Source organism: Centrocercus urophasianus, unplaced genomic scaffold, assembly GCF_019232065.1.
Source record: "Centrocercus urophasianus isolate 14NV4802_14NV808 unplaced genomic scaffold, USGS_Curo_1.0 seq_23, whole genome shotgun sequence".
NCBI classification, from domain to species: Eukaryota; Metazoa; Chordata; class Aves; order Galliformes; family Phasianidae; genus Centrocercus; species Centrocercus urophasianus.
The window spans coordinates 12,508,862-12,524,770 of record NW_024884789.1 but is presented as its reverse complement, the minus strand read 5'-3'; the positions used below and the strand labels follow the sequence as shown (position 1 = coordinate 12,524,770).

Below are 15,909 nucleotides of genomic sequence, written 5' to 3'. Positions count from 1 at the left end.
TGTGAAGCTGAGACCTAAGAAACTGCAATTGGATTTGACTTTGATCTGTGTATTCCTATTTCTAAAATAAGCAAGAGACAGTGTCTAATTTGATCACTGCTGCTACAGACAGGCACTACCAAACACCTTAGGAGTCTGTACTGTTCTACATGAACTATCTTGTACTGCGCTGCTTGGAGCATTTGGAAACACCGGTTTGTCTTGCAAAGCTGCACGCACTGCTTTTTGAATCTTACCTATCTTCACTAACACAGACTGCGAATTAAGAGCTAGCAATCTCTGCTGGGCAGAAGATACAAGTTAAAACGAACAGCCTTAGGGCAGACAGCAAACCTCTGTGAGATGAGAAGCATCTCTAGCTGTTTTTACCAGCATTGGGAAGCAATACGTGGGTTTTTAAATGAACAAAAGTGATATTTAGACCACTTAAGTATATATAATCAATCTCTATTATTCTTGGCTTATCTAGCAAGCTGCTAACTACTCCTCTGATGTCACGCCAAGAAGGCCACCTGAGCCAAGAGCTTTATCCATAAACAAAAACACATGCAAAAGAAGAAAATTTCACTCTAATCTCATTATTATTATGGAACTACACAAACCTGCATAATTTGCTTGTGCTGAGAAATACGAAAGTACTTGGCAACATCAGGAAGTTTATACTAGAGGCAGCACCACAGCTTAGAATAAGCGGATCATCTTCCAAATGTCAGCCAACAGAATGTAACAATCAGATCCAACGTCACCCCAGGCACCCCGCCCCAGACAAGAGACCTACCTGGCTGGTGTTCACATATGACCCATAGGGTTGGTAGTTTCACTCAGGCCAGGGTGGCTTCCTGGGTGTGGTGTTGGCGGCTCTGCCGATACGGCAGAAACTTTTTCTTCTTCCCTTCTCTTAAGGCAGGCTGCTTTAGGGTTTAGGTTTCGTTCTGCAATAGAAAATTAACATCCCATAGGCTGACACCAAAGGGAGTATCGACGCTGCAATAAAAATAGCTATGCAGCATCCCTGAGTTCTTAAAGGCATATGTTAAAGCACAGGTGCCTAAAGCTGCAGACAGGCTCTGCTGAAAATCCAGCCCTGCAGCTCCTAAACTGGTGTTTAAAAAAAGAGGTTACTTCCTGCCTACATACACCTTGAAAAACACTGCGAAAGAAGTGCCTTTCTGTCACAGAAAGTTGCTACAAATGCAAACCGAGAAAAACTTCCCGTAATTTGTAACAAATTGAAGAATTTTGAGTTTTGTTGACAGCTGAAGTCACACCAACCCTTCTGACATCACACAGCTTTTAGTAACATTTCTGCTTCTTTCTTTACCTTCAGTATTAGCTTGCTCTGAGAGCAGGAGGTAGAATTTCTAAAGTCAGCAATTCTCTTTATACCCCAAGTCTGTGAAATCATCCAGCACCCATCATCATATTCTTCAGATTTAGTCACAGAGAGCAAAAGGAATTTGTTACCCTATTTCCTGTCCCATTGTAAAGCCAGTACTTTTGTAACTGCCAGCTGTGGGCTGTTGAAGCACTTGCAGCAGCATGCTTCTACTTCTCCACTCAGCTTCATAGATGGAGATGTGGATCTAGTTTTCAAATAATTGACAGGTTCTAAAACTCAACCATTTCTGTTCTTCAAAATGGCTTCTCATGAATTAGACTGTAAGAGACAAATCTTAGTGGCCAGAAAGACAAAAGGTATGTAATATATTCTGTCAGCTGAAAGAAGTGTTTTTCTTCCCAGTACATACTGAATTTAATTGACATGCTGGGGCATTTTTCTAGCTATCAGCAACCCTATTTTGCACCTTAAGATTGCAGGTACAATTTTAACTGTGAAGAGACTGCCGAAACTGACCAGGCAACAGCAGCTCATTCAAAACCTCTAGCCCTCCTCTTCACAAAGTCCCTCTGTTAGCCACAGTTTGCTGACCCACGTCCATTTTACAGGGTGCTTCTCTAGCTAATGTGACAGGCAGTTCTGCACAGACTTGCTAATTCTGTTTTCATCCAAACCATTACCAACAGCCTCCCACTGGAACTCCTAAGGAACATCACTCCCACAGAGTCTGCCCAGAAACAAATGCTAACTTCTCTTAACTAGAGAACTAGAACCAGAGAACCTTTTCTGTAGGTTTCACGTAGGTTCAAATGTAGCTGGCCTTGACGTTTTACGAAAGATTTAATTATGCAGAAACTTCAAAAGGAAGTTAATTTAGAGTCATTTAAGAAATTGAGATTAAAAAAACGCTAGCTTACAGTTATAAGATTAACATCTGAAATGCATCATTTTGAATAGCATCAATGACAGCATGAGAAGATGCATTACCAACAGAGAAGAAATGGTTGATGCCATTAGATAACACAACAGTTAAAGCTCCTCTGGATGCCACACAAAGCTGCGGTCACTCAGTTTCAGGATACTTAACAGAGACCGGAACGGTGCAAGGAAAAACGGGGTGAGATGAAGCAGGGAACACAGCCTTCCAGTGCACAGCAAGTAGAGCACAAGGTGAGATGTATGCACGAGGAAGGGAAATTCCTCAGTTTAATCTGTCTGCAGGGTAAGTCCACAGTAATTGCAAGTATGTTTAGGGAACAGGTTTCTAACAGTGTTACATTTTGGAAGCAGCCTCTGACCAAAGCCAAAGTGATTTCCTTCGTTTTCACACAGCCTGTTTGATGTTTTTTAACCACTAAAAGCCATTAATGTTCTTCTGACTTCGTAACAGTCAATCTCATCTTGCAGAGACAGAAGAGCATTTTCAAAAAAACCCCAAGGTCGAAGTCTCAGAAATGCTAAGATTAGCTGCTATCTGATCTGCAGAGTAACACCAATTTCTGCATATGCCTTGCAAATATTCTGACTGGAGATACTGCATTTATTTCAAGACAGGTCAGCAGAGCTGTCCAAAAATCCTTTGCACATTATCCTTACATAAAAGCTTGCATTAGGTCACTCACTTTGTCACTCTGCACTGACTTTTAACAATTGCTTTGCTTCACTGCAAGCAGCTAATTTGGAAATAAAATAAAAATAAGGTACACAAAAATAAGACATTGATGTCATTCAGTGACATCAGTGATTCAGAAATGTAGCACTTCAAGTAAATATGACCACTGACATCATCGACATCTGAAAGACACTCCCCATCTCAACGCACTTGCAGAGAGATGCTGAAGATGGTTATTTAACAGCTCAAGGGAGCAAAGAAAGAGGATGCTCACCAGTTTAAGTGACAGCTTGTGAGTGGCAGAGGTGCCTCAGAATTTTATATGTATCTTTGAAATTAGGTTTAAATTGAGATTAAAACTCTTCAATAGCTTCTCTGACAGACAAGAATGCGACAGCTGAAAAACTAAATGCAATTCCTGGAGGAATCATCTCTCTTAAAAGAAAGTGAACTGCAAAAAGAATTCTCCCTTCTGCAGCTATCAGTAAATGTATTTCTTACCTGGAAAAATCCAAAGGAACGGGGTACAGAAAATACACGCAAAATGAACCCAGACTCAAATAACAGCTGCAGGTTTCCTCCTTCTCCCTACAATACGCTTAATGCAGAAACCTGAGGAAATGCAGTTAACTCACTACATTTAATATCTCAGTTGTGTGTGGTTCATCTTCAATGAGATTTTGCTTTGCTCCATCATCTGTACTACTGAACGAGCACTTGTCTGAACTGTAAAAGCAAGATGTGTCAACGGCTTAACTAATTCACCTAGAGCACATGGTAACAAAACGCTGTGCGGCACAGGAAAGAACAACAAGATGGGAGCACACACCCAGCGCTCCATTCCTCCCCCCCCTCCTTTGTTTTTTTAAAAAGCAATTCCTTGTTTCTCCTAAAAAGCTCGTAACACGGCTACAGAAGCCAAATGCTTTTGGCAACCGGTGCGCTGGGCTATCCCACACTGCTCCATACTGAGTGCCGCAGCACAGGGATGGGCTACTGACCTCTCACTTGCTGCTCCAGACTGAGGATGACTGCCACAGCCTGGTGAAGGATCAGCAGTTTTGTCTGTGGTTTCTCACTCTTCAGATGCAGCTGACACATCCGGCCAAGTTCTTTAAACGCCTCGTTAATGTCTCGTACACGCAAACGCTCTCTGGCATTATTTGCCATTCTTCTCTCCTTTTCTCTTTCTATTTTCTGCTCTGGGTTTAAATCCTCATCTTCATTAGTACTGCTGCAAGAAAGCATAAATAAAAGTATATCAAAATATCACTAATAATTCAAGCAAGTCACCCCACTAGTTCAGAAGTCTCACTCTTAGACATCAAAACCTCTACCTATTTACTGTATTTCATATTGAATGTATGAAATAATAATAAAAAAAGGTTAGATATTAATGCTTCAGTTCTCTCTCACACTTTTCTAAAAAAATCTTTAGTGGCTTTTGCCTAAGGAATATCCACAGAACACTGCCTACACACTGTCAGCAGTTCTAGGCAGAGCAGAGGAAATGCGCTGCCTTGGAAGCAAAAGGAACACTGACTGCTGCTCGACTCAGCTTCTGACACACCTTTCAACTGCTGGGACACTCAGCTGTCTCTTCAGATGAAGAATGAATCATTTTCAACAAATAGTTTTTGCTGGTTTCCAATGTATCGGCTTATAATACAAAGGCATTCCAACAAACTGCCATTAAAAGTGCTCATTACAGAAGGTTTACTGTTGCTAAAAGATTTGCCTGGTCAGCTCTAAAACCTTTTTTTTCCTCCCTTAATACCCAATTTAGAGCTAAACATATTTATGTTTATCATTGCTTTTATCATTTCACTTATTTCACCAGGACACGGCTCTCCACCACCACTGGCTCCCACTTGAAGTACAAAGGCTGTGTCTCAAGCACTCTTTGGAACTTGATGATCCCTGAGGTCCCTTCCAACCCAAGCCATTCCATTCTAGTCTGTCACGATAGCCATCTCTGGGCATCCCTGGGAATTTCAGGCGACTTTCCAGGAAAAAAAATTTCTATCCTGTATATGAGTAGATACTAATACTGTAAACTGTCTTTGTATTTCAGGTGCCTATTGATGTATGCACTGAGGCAATGCAAAGGCTTTGAAATAAACTTACCAAACTTATAGAAAATCTCCAACTGATGGAGAGCATTAATGAGGCACAAATTCTCGTTCATGTCAGCAACTCACCTTGTTCTTCCTCTAGATGAAACCTTGATATCCTTTTGGGAGGACTCATCATCTGATTTCATGTCATCCGATGACGGAGGCTCATGTATATTTTCATCCTTCTCCTTATGCTCAGACTTGATTTCTGTTGGACCTATAGCCACAGACTGGCTCTGCAAGCCACCTGACAGTGCTGCGAACAAACAGATCCATGTGAGCATCGCGGGGCCAGGCACTACCTCTGTAACCTCACACAGACACTGCAATGGCAGGCCAGAGCACAGCCAGCACTCTGGGAAGCCAACACACAGAACTACATCTGCTAACAGGCTGAATACTTGGGAGAATTTCTTCTCAGAAAGAGCAGTGAGGCTCTGGAACGAGCTGCCCAGGGAGGCGTGGAGTCACTGTCCATGGAGGTGCTCAAGAACCGTGGAGATGCTGCGCTAAGGAACACTGCCAGGGAGCATGGGGTGGGTCAGGGTCAGACTGCATGACCTGAGCGGTCTTATCCAGCCCTAATGATTCTGTGAGCAGCAACAACAGATGAACCCCAATAATAATGCTGTACTTGGACACGTGTCATAGGGTTGTAAAGGGATCGTAATTAATCAAGAGCAGCCTAATCACCGAAAGACGCTGTAGAAGATGGAAGGGCATTTTGCAAAGTACAAAAATTTGCACCTCAGGTCTGGGTTGCAAATCTGAGGGCAGGTCTATAGCTGTGGTGACAGAGGGTTGGGCCTAGGCCAAACCTGCCATACACAGCCCTACACGGCACAGGCACGCTGATGAACAAGTGGACTTCTGTTTCCTATAGCTTTCTCCTTTGGACTGAAAATTAAAGGAACTGTAAATAACTGTGTGGAGACACCTCCTTTTACGGGCTTGACTGAAATGGGCATCAGCTCACTGCAGCCCTGGAGGTGCAGGTTACATCCACTGAAAGCAGAAGGCAGCAGCTACACGCAGGGCCTTCTATGGAAACCAGGCACCAAGCAGCAGGGCAGGGCTGACACGAGGATGTCCTCCAAATTACTGCAGTGATCCCTAACAGTGGCATTGTTACAGATCTAAAATTGAAGTTAATTTTCTTTTCTCTATCTTACTTATGTTCATATCCCCTCTACTGATGCACATTCACCACCATCTATAACCCTCACTGGCTCTGGATCATTTCAGACCCCGTTCAGCATTCAGTACTGCTGAAAGTTACCTCGGTAGCTCTCTTGTGTTTTGTGATTTAGTTCTGTGCTCTGAGCAGAAACTGTACTGGGAAGAACTGCATGGTTGCTGTTGAGGCTGACGCTTTCCTCCCGATGAGCCCCAACCTAAAGGAAAGCAAAGCAAATACTTCTGTCAGAGATGCAATTCAAAGAAAGTAGTCCAAAACCAGAACTTTAAAAGACAAGTTATTTGCTGGATTAGAGATCAGAGTTCAGGTTCTACCTCAGCAAGGGTTGGAAGACGCTGTTACAATATGCCACTTGATGACAGCACATTGGATTAAGCTGTGCTCCAAGCAACGACCAACACCTGTCTATAATAATGTCACAACCTCACCATTCTCTCCAATATTACCCCACAGAACAATATTTTATTCTTCATTTATACCTGGGAAGGATAAGACTCGATTAATGTTAGATTGCTTTAAGGAGCTGCAACTGTCAACCGCAGGGCTTGTAACAATTTGATCCAGAAGGGAAAGTCATGGGGAGCAGTAATTTTCACTGCATGTGAGTGGTTTTTGTATATGCAATGGACAAAAGCATTATACATGGATATATGTACAAGCACACAGTTAAAAAACACAAAAACATCACATTTCTTAATTGCTGAAACAGGATTAGGAAAGAACTAGATCTAATTTCAGAATGTTATTTTATTCACTCCAATATTTTTCTCCCATTTTCTCCTTTCTCAGCTACGTACATTTTACTAGTCCCATCACTGCATCTGATCATACCAAAGAAATCCAGGCATCCAGCAATTCTCACCATGCCTCTGCTGGTAACACGTCATTTCTTTCACAATACAACACACACTTCTAATAAGCACTGAGATGAAATCTTAGAAAATAATTATTTTCAAAGTTCCCATTTCACACTTACTCGAGTAAGTTGATGTGAAATGACACTACTGCAATGTAGCTGTGCCTGCATGTACTCAGCTTTAACAGGTACATTTCTTAAAAAACGGCTGCTCAGTACTGATTAACATTGTCAGTGCAAACATAAACCAATAATATTCTTCAGTTTGCAAAAGGAAGACATAAGGATACACTGCCTGAACTTAAGTAATTTGGAATGTGGGCCGTGTAAAGCTTTTGATTCAAAGAGCACAAAAGTCTTTTAAATATTTATGATACAACCAACGTAATACAATTAAACAGTTAAAAATAAAAAGAACAAAGATGAGGGATTCCACTATTATTTGTATAGTTACAAGAACTGGCTACAGATGAAGCTTTTTACTGGAACAGTAGCAAACATGTCAACTAGAAGATTAAGCCTTTAATTAAATAGGTTTATTGCCTGGAGTTACACATGAGAACCACTGTTTTCCAATAAATCCTTCAATCCTAGTAAACTGCTGAGCTTTGAATCCCTCTTGAGTAATTAATGCAGCTTTTACCTTTCATGTCTTAGTATGGATTTTACCCGGAGAGAGATAAATACCCTTATGCAAGTTTATCCTTTGTTTAATATACACTCGTTCCTGTAAGCTAACACAGGAACAGAAACAGGAAGGGGGACCCCCCAACCTGCCATCGCATCGGGTCACTCCGGGCTGCAGAAAATCTCACAGACAGCACAATACCCACTGCTTTCTGAGGCACATTTCCATCTTCCACCTCACAGCTCTGTGAGGAGCTCCCGGAGGGCTGCAGCCAGCCCTGTTCCACTGCAGCCCGCAGGCAAACCCGTGCTGCTCACAGCTCCAGAACTGAGCCAAGGGACTGCCCTGCCCCGCTGTGGTGTTTTCCTTTCTCCTGGTCATGCTTAGTCCTAACACAGGAGGGTGCTTTTATTCAAGCTACAAACTATCCATCACCTCGAGGGCAGATTTTTTCCTGAACTTACTTCTTAAAGAAAGGCAAAAAAAACTCTTACAGCTGTGCCCAAAGCCAACAGCTGCCAGGAGCCTGGCAACTTTCAAACCTAGAGCGAACCTAGAGGAGCAACAGATTAACACATTTATTCTGATAAAGGCAAAAAATAGATTAGGAAAAAAAAAATCAAGACAATGCTTCAGTTCTTTGAACAGGTCTACAAACCCACAGCACGCCATTTAGATTAACGAGGTCTGTGCAGGACTCTCACGGGCTGCAGTGCTGCAGAACTGACCGCAGTGTGTTTATCTGCTCTGTGGGGGATACCCAGAGGGGCCAACAGGAGCCCCAGACCAACCCGTGCTGAAGCTGCTGCACACTGAGCCCAGGAGCTCCATCCGGTCCTACAGACCCCACGCACAGTGACGGCTCACAGGCACCAGTCTGGAGCTCCTGTCTTTACACACCAGGTTGGTACGGTCGGTCCGCTTTTGTTTTTTTTGCCCTCCACTCTGATTTCACAGGAAGATAAAAAGACTGCAGCGTTTATGTTTAAACGGAACACAACTTTTGAGCTTTGTTAACATCTTCTGAAAGACATTTCATACCACCACCACCAAGTCTTTCCCTTATTTCAGCACACAGCCACAGCTGGACAGAGGGCCGGCATTGGCCTGTGCTGCCTGCCGGGCTGCTCTCCTCGGCTCTCCTCACGCTCAACCTGGGCCCCTCACTGCTGCTGCCGACAATGCCCCCATCACAGAAACGCCCACACAGTACCTCAAGGGCACACACAGACTGAGAGCTCTGCCGTTCAGAAGCGGTATCTGAATGCATTTGCACGCTTACCAGCCCCCTGCCTGCTCCTGCCTGCCAGAGGCGGAGGGGCGGCTGAAGCGTGCAATCTGGACTATTTCAGCATAATGACGTTAGCAGAGCTCTCTTTGTAACCCGATTCCTCCCACGAATGTTTCTCCTCCACTTCCTGGCGCACGCAGCTCTCCCAGCGCCCGCCATCCCCACACAGTGCTGGGCCCGTGGCTGCAGGGCCACCGTCGGCACACAGCTGAGCCATGCCCGGCCCCGCACCGAGCGCCGCCGCAGGAGCAGGGCAGCAGCACCGTGCCGGGCCGAGCCGCAGCTTCGTCCCACCTCGCAGCCGGCGGCGTGGAGCGCGGGTCCCCGGGCAGTGCTTCTGATGTGGGCTATTAAAAGCCATCCGCTCCCATTGTGCCGTCCCACCAATAATGACTTGCAGCAGTCAGTTTTATAAGCAAACAGAGTTAATTCATCCTCTCGTGAGCTGATGTAGCCTGATGTTTGTGATCTCTCGCCAGTAAACCCTGAATGCTCCGTGCAGCATGGAAGCCACCAAAGAACTGGACGGCGCTCAGAAAGCTACAGCGTCAGGGGCAGGGCTGGAATGGTTTAGAAAAAATCTGAAAAGCGACCAGCCCAGAAATCATGCCTCTTAAAAATACTTGTCGATCACTCGCATGTTCACTGCAGTGCATTTTTTCTCTGTATAGTTAAGATCTAATTAATAGTTAGGAGTCATAACAACCCTAAGTTTTATCTCAGTCAGTAAAACCACAACCTGAGACAAGCATGTCCTATACGTACAACCACCCCGCTGCTGTATTTATCTGTACGAACAGACAGCCCACACACAATTGGACTCGAGATCAGGAGTGCAGAACTGAGCCTGGCCAATGCAGCAGTGAGGCCTGAGATCTAAACCAGAGCACGGGGCTCCGAGCTTTGGACAGCAGCACCAAGCTGCGCAGCGCACGGCCACGGATGGCACAGTGCTGCCTGCAGGATGCACTGATGGGGCGCAATGGAAACCTGCTGTTCATCACCAGCTCCGCAGCTCACGCTGCAGCGTGATTAAAAGCCTTCACTCATATTTCCCCTTGGACTTATCTAAGCGTATTGAGAAATATACACACTGCTCAAGCCGCAGCAGCCGGTCACTTTGGCCACAGTCACTAGCATCATTTTAACTAGAGTGAATGTAATAAAGACAGAGAAAAGGACTTTGGAACGAGGCTTTTTACACGGCAGACAGTTCAAAGCCTGCAGCTCCAGCAGGGCTTGGGCAAGAACAGAGCCTGGTGCTGGCAAAGCTGCCCAGGTGTCCTTTGGTGATTTTATGCGACAGCAGAGGGGAAGGTGAAGGGAAAGCAGCCATCTTCATAGACTCCTGCAGTACCTGGAAAAAGGCCTGCGCCTGGGGATTGAGTTTCATCCTTAGCTGAGTTTCCAGGCCTTTTATTTATTTATTTTTAATCAATTCAGGCTGTTCTTTTTCCATTGTATTGCAATGACAAATAAAAAGCAGCTTGAATAAGAACAAAAAGACTATTACTTCTTAACTTTTCAATAATACATGAAATAAAATACAAATCAACTTCAAAGGCCACTTAGCAAATATTTGATGAGTTTGAGATATTAAAAATCTATTTGAATAAGTCTAATGGGCAGCCCAGCTAAAAAGAAAACAAGAACATTCAGAGCGAACAGGAAATGAAGTCAACCAGAGTTTTAAAATAAATCTGGCTCAAAAATTAAGCAAATGTTAAAATAAAACCATGTCTGGTTACACTAATTACATAAAAAGGAGTTAAATTACTCATTTCCTAGCTCCTTCTGCCAACATCATCTTCTTCAAGGGAAATTAAATTTATTTTTTTCCTTTTCCTTGCTACAGAACAAAACTGTTTTGTAGAAGATACTGCCGTCCCGCCCAACCCCCTCAAGGAAGTTTCATTTACTGGTGAATCCCACTGAACACTTTTTGCCCAGAAAGCCCTACCAGCACATCAAACAAACAAAGGGAAACACGCTTAGTAACCGTGCCATTTCTAGCTGCACTGTTAGCCAGTACTTACCATTTTCTTAACGTCTGCAGGAGGTACTCTGAAACTAAGAGAAACGCCATTTCTGAGCAAATTCTACCTCTTAAAGCTCAGCTCTGTGCCATGCACTCTGCTCTTTCACATCCCTGTTTCAGGAAAACGAATTCTACAAGTGCTCTTGGGGACGAGCAGGCAATGAACACTCCAAGCACTGCACCTCGTGCCCCTGCAGCACTACCGAAGCAGCCGCCGCTGCTGAACCCCTCCGTGCCCCCGGCAGCCACATGTGCCGCCCTGTGCTCTGCGTGCAGCTCGGGATTCCATCCCAAGTCGTGTCGAGTTCCTGCAATTGCAAACGATGTCTAAGGGCACTCTTTGGGGACTGGGCAAGGCAGCAGCACGATGCTTTCTGCTGAAGCCAATTTTTCTGATGTAACTTTAATTTGTTAATCCAAAAAATTCTTCAGCTGACTTTTTTTAAAGCCAAAACTGATCTGCAAGTTTGTTTCACCATGTGAGAGGAAAATACAAAAGTGAATCTTTTTTTTTTTTTTTTAAATTTCCTGACCTAAAGATATTTTTATCAGGCAGCAACCATCCTTCAAGTGAAACTGCAGAACGATCATCGTAAGATAAATCAAGTTTATATTACATTTAATTACACACTAACATTAAACTACAGCAGACCAAGGAAACTTCATTTGTTTTGGAGAGTCATTTTCTACTGTCACCCATTTTAATCAACACTGAGTTGATAAATGCAGCACAGCTCGGTCTCCACCAGAAGCAGACTTTGGTACATCCTGGCACGGCGTGCGTCTGACTGAGCGGTGTCAGAAAGCTTCACAAGTTGCAGAACAATTTTATCACTGCAATTTTGGTCACCCATTTTACCCTACACCATGAAGACCTACGAAAGAAGTTTCCTTTTGCATGACTGTACTACAATCTATTCTAGAACATGGTAAAACTTTCCCTCCAGCAGCATTCTTTAAATATTAACCACGAGGCAGTACTAGAAAAAATTCTGAAGTATTTATGTATCATTTCCTTCATTACTAAAAGCAACTGTGAACTTGTACAGAGATCTAAAGCTGGATATGCCATTGGAAAAGCAGCCCTCCCCCCAAAGGCCCCAAACACACGCAGCTTATAGAAAGTAACCAGTTCTTTTTGATGTTTACTGCAGCAGTTCTGAAATTAATATAACTGGATGTGTGACGTGCAAATGGGAGAGCCTGGAACTAATTCTGTTTTATAGAATACAAACCCTTCAGCAATCGGGGTACCTAATTATTTTGATGATAGGTGAAATTTCGCCTTGATCACACAGCGCCCAGCTGCGAATCTGTTTTATAACAGAAAATTTCACAGCGTGTAACTGGTCTTTAAAGTTACACTGTAAACATGCAAACACATGGCACCGCTAAAATAAGCATGTTTTTAAAAAGCTTTTTCCCCCTCAGTATTTTTGAGAAGAGGGGAATGAAAAGAAAGAAAAAGGGAAGTGAGCAACTCCACAAATATATTTCATTTCCTACACAATGCCTTTAACGCGTTTCTGATCTCTGAAAAGCTTAACTACATTTTTCCTTCAGAATAGTTCACATTTTTAAAGAAACTAAAAGGGACGGATTGAATTATTTAACTCTTCTTGGGGATTAATCTAAAAGTTGTTTCCTCTTCATTGTTACTTACTCTACAGCTGTGCTCAAACTCCTTTTCATTTAGGGAAAAAAAAAGTTTAATTTTTGAGCCTGCACACACTATGGTTCCACATTCCAACAGCTTCCTCCCAGTCCTCTGCCAGCATCTGCTATTGAAGACTAGTTCCAATTTACAATAAACAGCTTTTCCAGACCAGAACACTTGAAATTCAGTCCTTCTCGACTGCTTTTCCCATTCAATCTCCCTATTCACCATTTCAAGGAGAAAACTGTTCTGCCAATTATTACACATCTGGAAAAAATGCATGTATAAGCTGAAACGCTCTCAGCAGAAAGTTTCAGCTTTCCGCATATGGTCACAGCGGGATTTTATGGGCCACTGACCAGGCCAAAGTCTAAGTTTTCCCATCTTTCTCCTCCCCCCTCATATCTGCCCACCCCACTCCAAACCCTCTAACTGGAAACCCATAGCAGGTGCAAGCTGCCTGCCATCTTCTTCTCTACAATAACCTCCAGTAGTTTTTCTCTGATAAATACAAATCCTGGAGTCCCAGTGTCACTGCCCAGGCTCCACGATTACTCAGACACACCAGCTGTCATCGCTTTGCACAACTACACACACGATAAAAATACGATTACCATTGATGCTTGTCTGTTGGCTGTTACAAGGCTAGACGCTCCATAACTTGAGTTCAGGCTTCCAATTGGCCCGTTATGGGATGGTCCCAATAAACTATGTATGTCTCCATGGCCACCTGATAGGCTTGTTGAAGGCCCCACAGCATGATTTCGTAGTACGTGGATGGCATCATCGAGTCTGTCCAAGCGATCCTCCATACGAGACTGCTGTTGGATTTAAGAGGACCAGCAACAGTCATTACTGAGTAATTCTGCAGACTCTTTCTACTGTAACAGTTTCTACCTTGGAGACACTAAAGACAGAAGATGAAATATAGTATCAAAAGACTTCAAAAGCACCTACCAGCACTACAAACAAACAGAAAAAAGGAAAGATATCTGGAGATCTTGCTTAAGATAGCATTCATTCCACAAATAGGTGGCAGCTTTTAAAGTGAAGCTTATTATAAGGTTAATATTACTTAGCTTCCATTACATGGCATGAACAAGAAAAAAGGAAGTGCTACAAAATACGCTAATACTGGGCAAGAAAGAAGGATCACCAAATCAGCTTCAACACACTGGTAACAATTAAGAGAGGCAGTGGCTTTTTGAGAGCCAGTACCACAAAAAGACTGGACAAAAGTTACTTTCTAAAACTGATCTTTAACAGATATTTCAGAAACAAAAACAAGTTCCAAATGTTACTGCAGAATAGGTTTCTGCCTTAGATCTATTTTTTACTTCAGGAGACAAAAAAAATAAGAACAAACAAAAAAACCCCACCAGTTCTGACATTGCAGCTCTCTAGAAACTGAAAGAGCAGAATGTTGGAGTCAAAGGATGGGTCATGGGCTACACTCATTTAGTTTTTAATGGGGAATCCGAAGGAAGCATTAATTGAAACACAAAAAGGCACCATCTAAATTGAAATAGTACCTCACAGACATCCTTTAAGAAGGACATTGCATCTTGCAAATGCTCGTGAAGTTGCTGCTCAACTCGATTTTTCTGGCAAAGTCAAGACAGAACAGGAAGCAAAGCATAGGTTAAGATTAATTCAAAAAAGAGGTGAGGAAACAGCTGATGTGCATGTCAGCAATAAATTGTTAGTCAAGTTAATGCAACAGAAATCTGATTATACCAAGATAAGAAAAGGCTAATATTTAACACCGCCGTTATGTCAGGATTCTAAGGTGTACATATCAATTCAATATAACTGCAAAAATAGTCAAGAGAAAAGTGATTTAAATTTATTCTTGCTAGACACAGGAGAAGAAGTTATCTCTGTGGAAACCAGAAATAGGCACAAGTATTCAAAACCCTTCTCAGCGTTCCCTCAAAAGTTTCCCCTTTCCTTCCCAATGCTGCATCAGAGATTCAGGGAGTCAATAACTTAAAGCTTTTGCTGAAGCTACAAGTCCACTTTAAGTTTACAACAGATCATTTAGCTTTTCTGAAATTATATGAACTAATTAATAAATGAACATTCCCTAATAATAAACAATAATAAATAATAAATAATACTTTAATGACCGGGTAATGAAAACAAGGCCAAGGGATTACCATTTCAAGGCGAGAGGGGGAAGGACGGGTAAACGTGAAGGCATGAAGTCTTTATCTGTTCTGCAGACTGAACTTTAGATAAGAATTAGCCATGGATTTGTGAAAAGGTACCAGAATCTCATAACAGTGCTTTAGCACCAGCTGTCCTCAGCACAGAAGCCTGATGCCCAAGGAACAGATGGTGAAAGACACACCCTGCACGTCTTATATTGTTCAACTGAACAGGCCATTTGTTAGCAAAGAATTCATTTGTAATGCTATCCTACTGTTCCCGTTAATGATATGCAGGATTTACACAAAAACAAGCCTTCAACTCGTAAGTAAAAACTAGTATGTTGCTTTCAACAGCTCTTACCAAGGAGTGTAGAGAGTTTTCATAGTTTGGAGATGAGGGGGCTTGTCCTCCGCTCCTAGACCACTGACTGGCACCTGTCAAAATTGTCTAGGTTAGCTCACAGATTTATGCAGCACAAGCAGGAAACAGATGCTGTACTTCTTAACATAATTAAAACCAACATATTCTGCATAAAGGTAAGCCAACATATGGATTTACAAAGGAGGACAAATTCCTTCATTCTGTCTCACTGAGGGATAATTTTTATATCCTGACATCTGTAGGGCTAGATGACAAAGCAGTGACAGCTTCAAATTACTTCAACAATACAAAAATTCACCCAATAGTTACACACAGTACCTGAAATTCCTGCCCTGGGCAAGCCTGCATTAAAAAACAGCCCGTTTCTTTTTCCTTCAGATTACGCTCAGCAGATGCAAGCATGCCTTAAACAGCATGGAAGTTTACATCAAAAATATTTAAAGAAATCCAATGGACCATGAATTAATGATAACCATTTATTTATTATTTATTCTTATATTACATCTCTCTACTACAGAAGAAAATTTGAAGCAGGACCTAAAAGCTTTTTCTGCCTTGTGTACTTTGTAGCATTTTTATTTATTCATTCAAAAAATAAAATAAAATAAAATAAAATAAAATAAAATAAAATAAAATAA

At 42.5% G+C, this 15,909-nt stretch overlaps 1 protein-coding gene across 8 annotated transcripts in view; it reads right to left on the bottom strand.

Annotated features, from left to right (window-relative positions):
* Positions 1-15,909, bottom strand: part of TCF12 (transcription factor 12) — a 151,166-nt gene that overhangs the window by 2,932 nt on the left and 132,325 nt on the right. For 2 of the 8 annotated variants that reach the window (XM_042824408.1, XM_042824413.1), the window contains 7 exons: positions 15,251-15,324; positions 14,269-14,340; positions 13,351-13,557; positions 6,348-6,462; positions 5,153-5,324; positions 3,953-4,185; positions 779-932 (listed from right to left, as the gene is read on the bottom strand). In XM_042824408.1, coding sequence (XP_042680342.1) covers positions 790-932; positions 3,953-4,185; positions 5,153-5,324; positions 6,348-6,462; positions 13,351-13,557; positions 14,269-14,340; positions 15,251-15,324 — 1,016 coding nt within the window. In that variant the 3' untranslated portion in view covers positions 779-789. The remainder of the gene's footprint in view (positions 1-778; positions 933-3,952; positions 4,186-5,152; positions 5,325-6,347; positions 6,463-13,350; positions 13,558-14,268; positions 14,341-15,250; positions 15,325-15,909) is intronic. The other 6 variants (XM_042824410.1, XM_042824414.1, XM_042824411.1 and 3 more) reach the window with 4 other exon arrangements.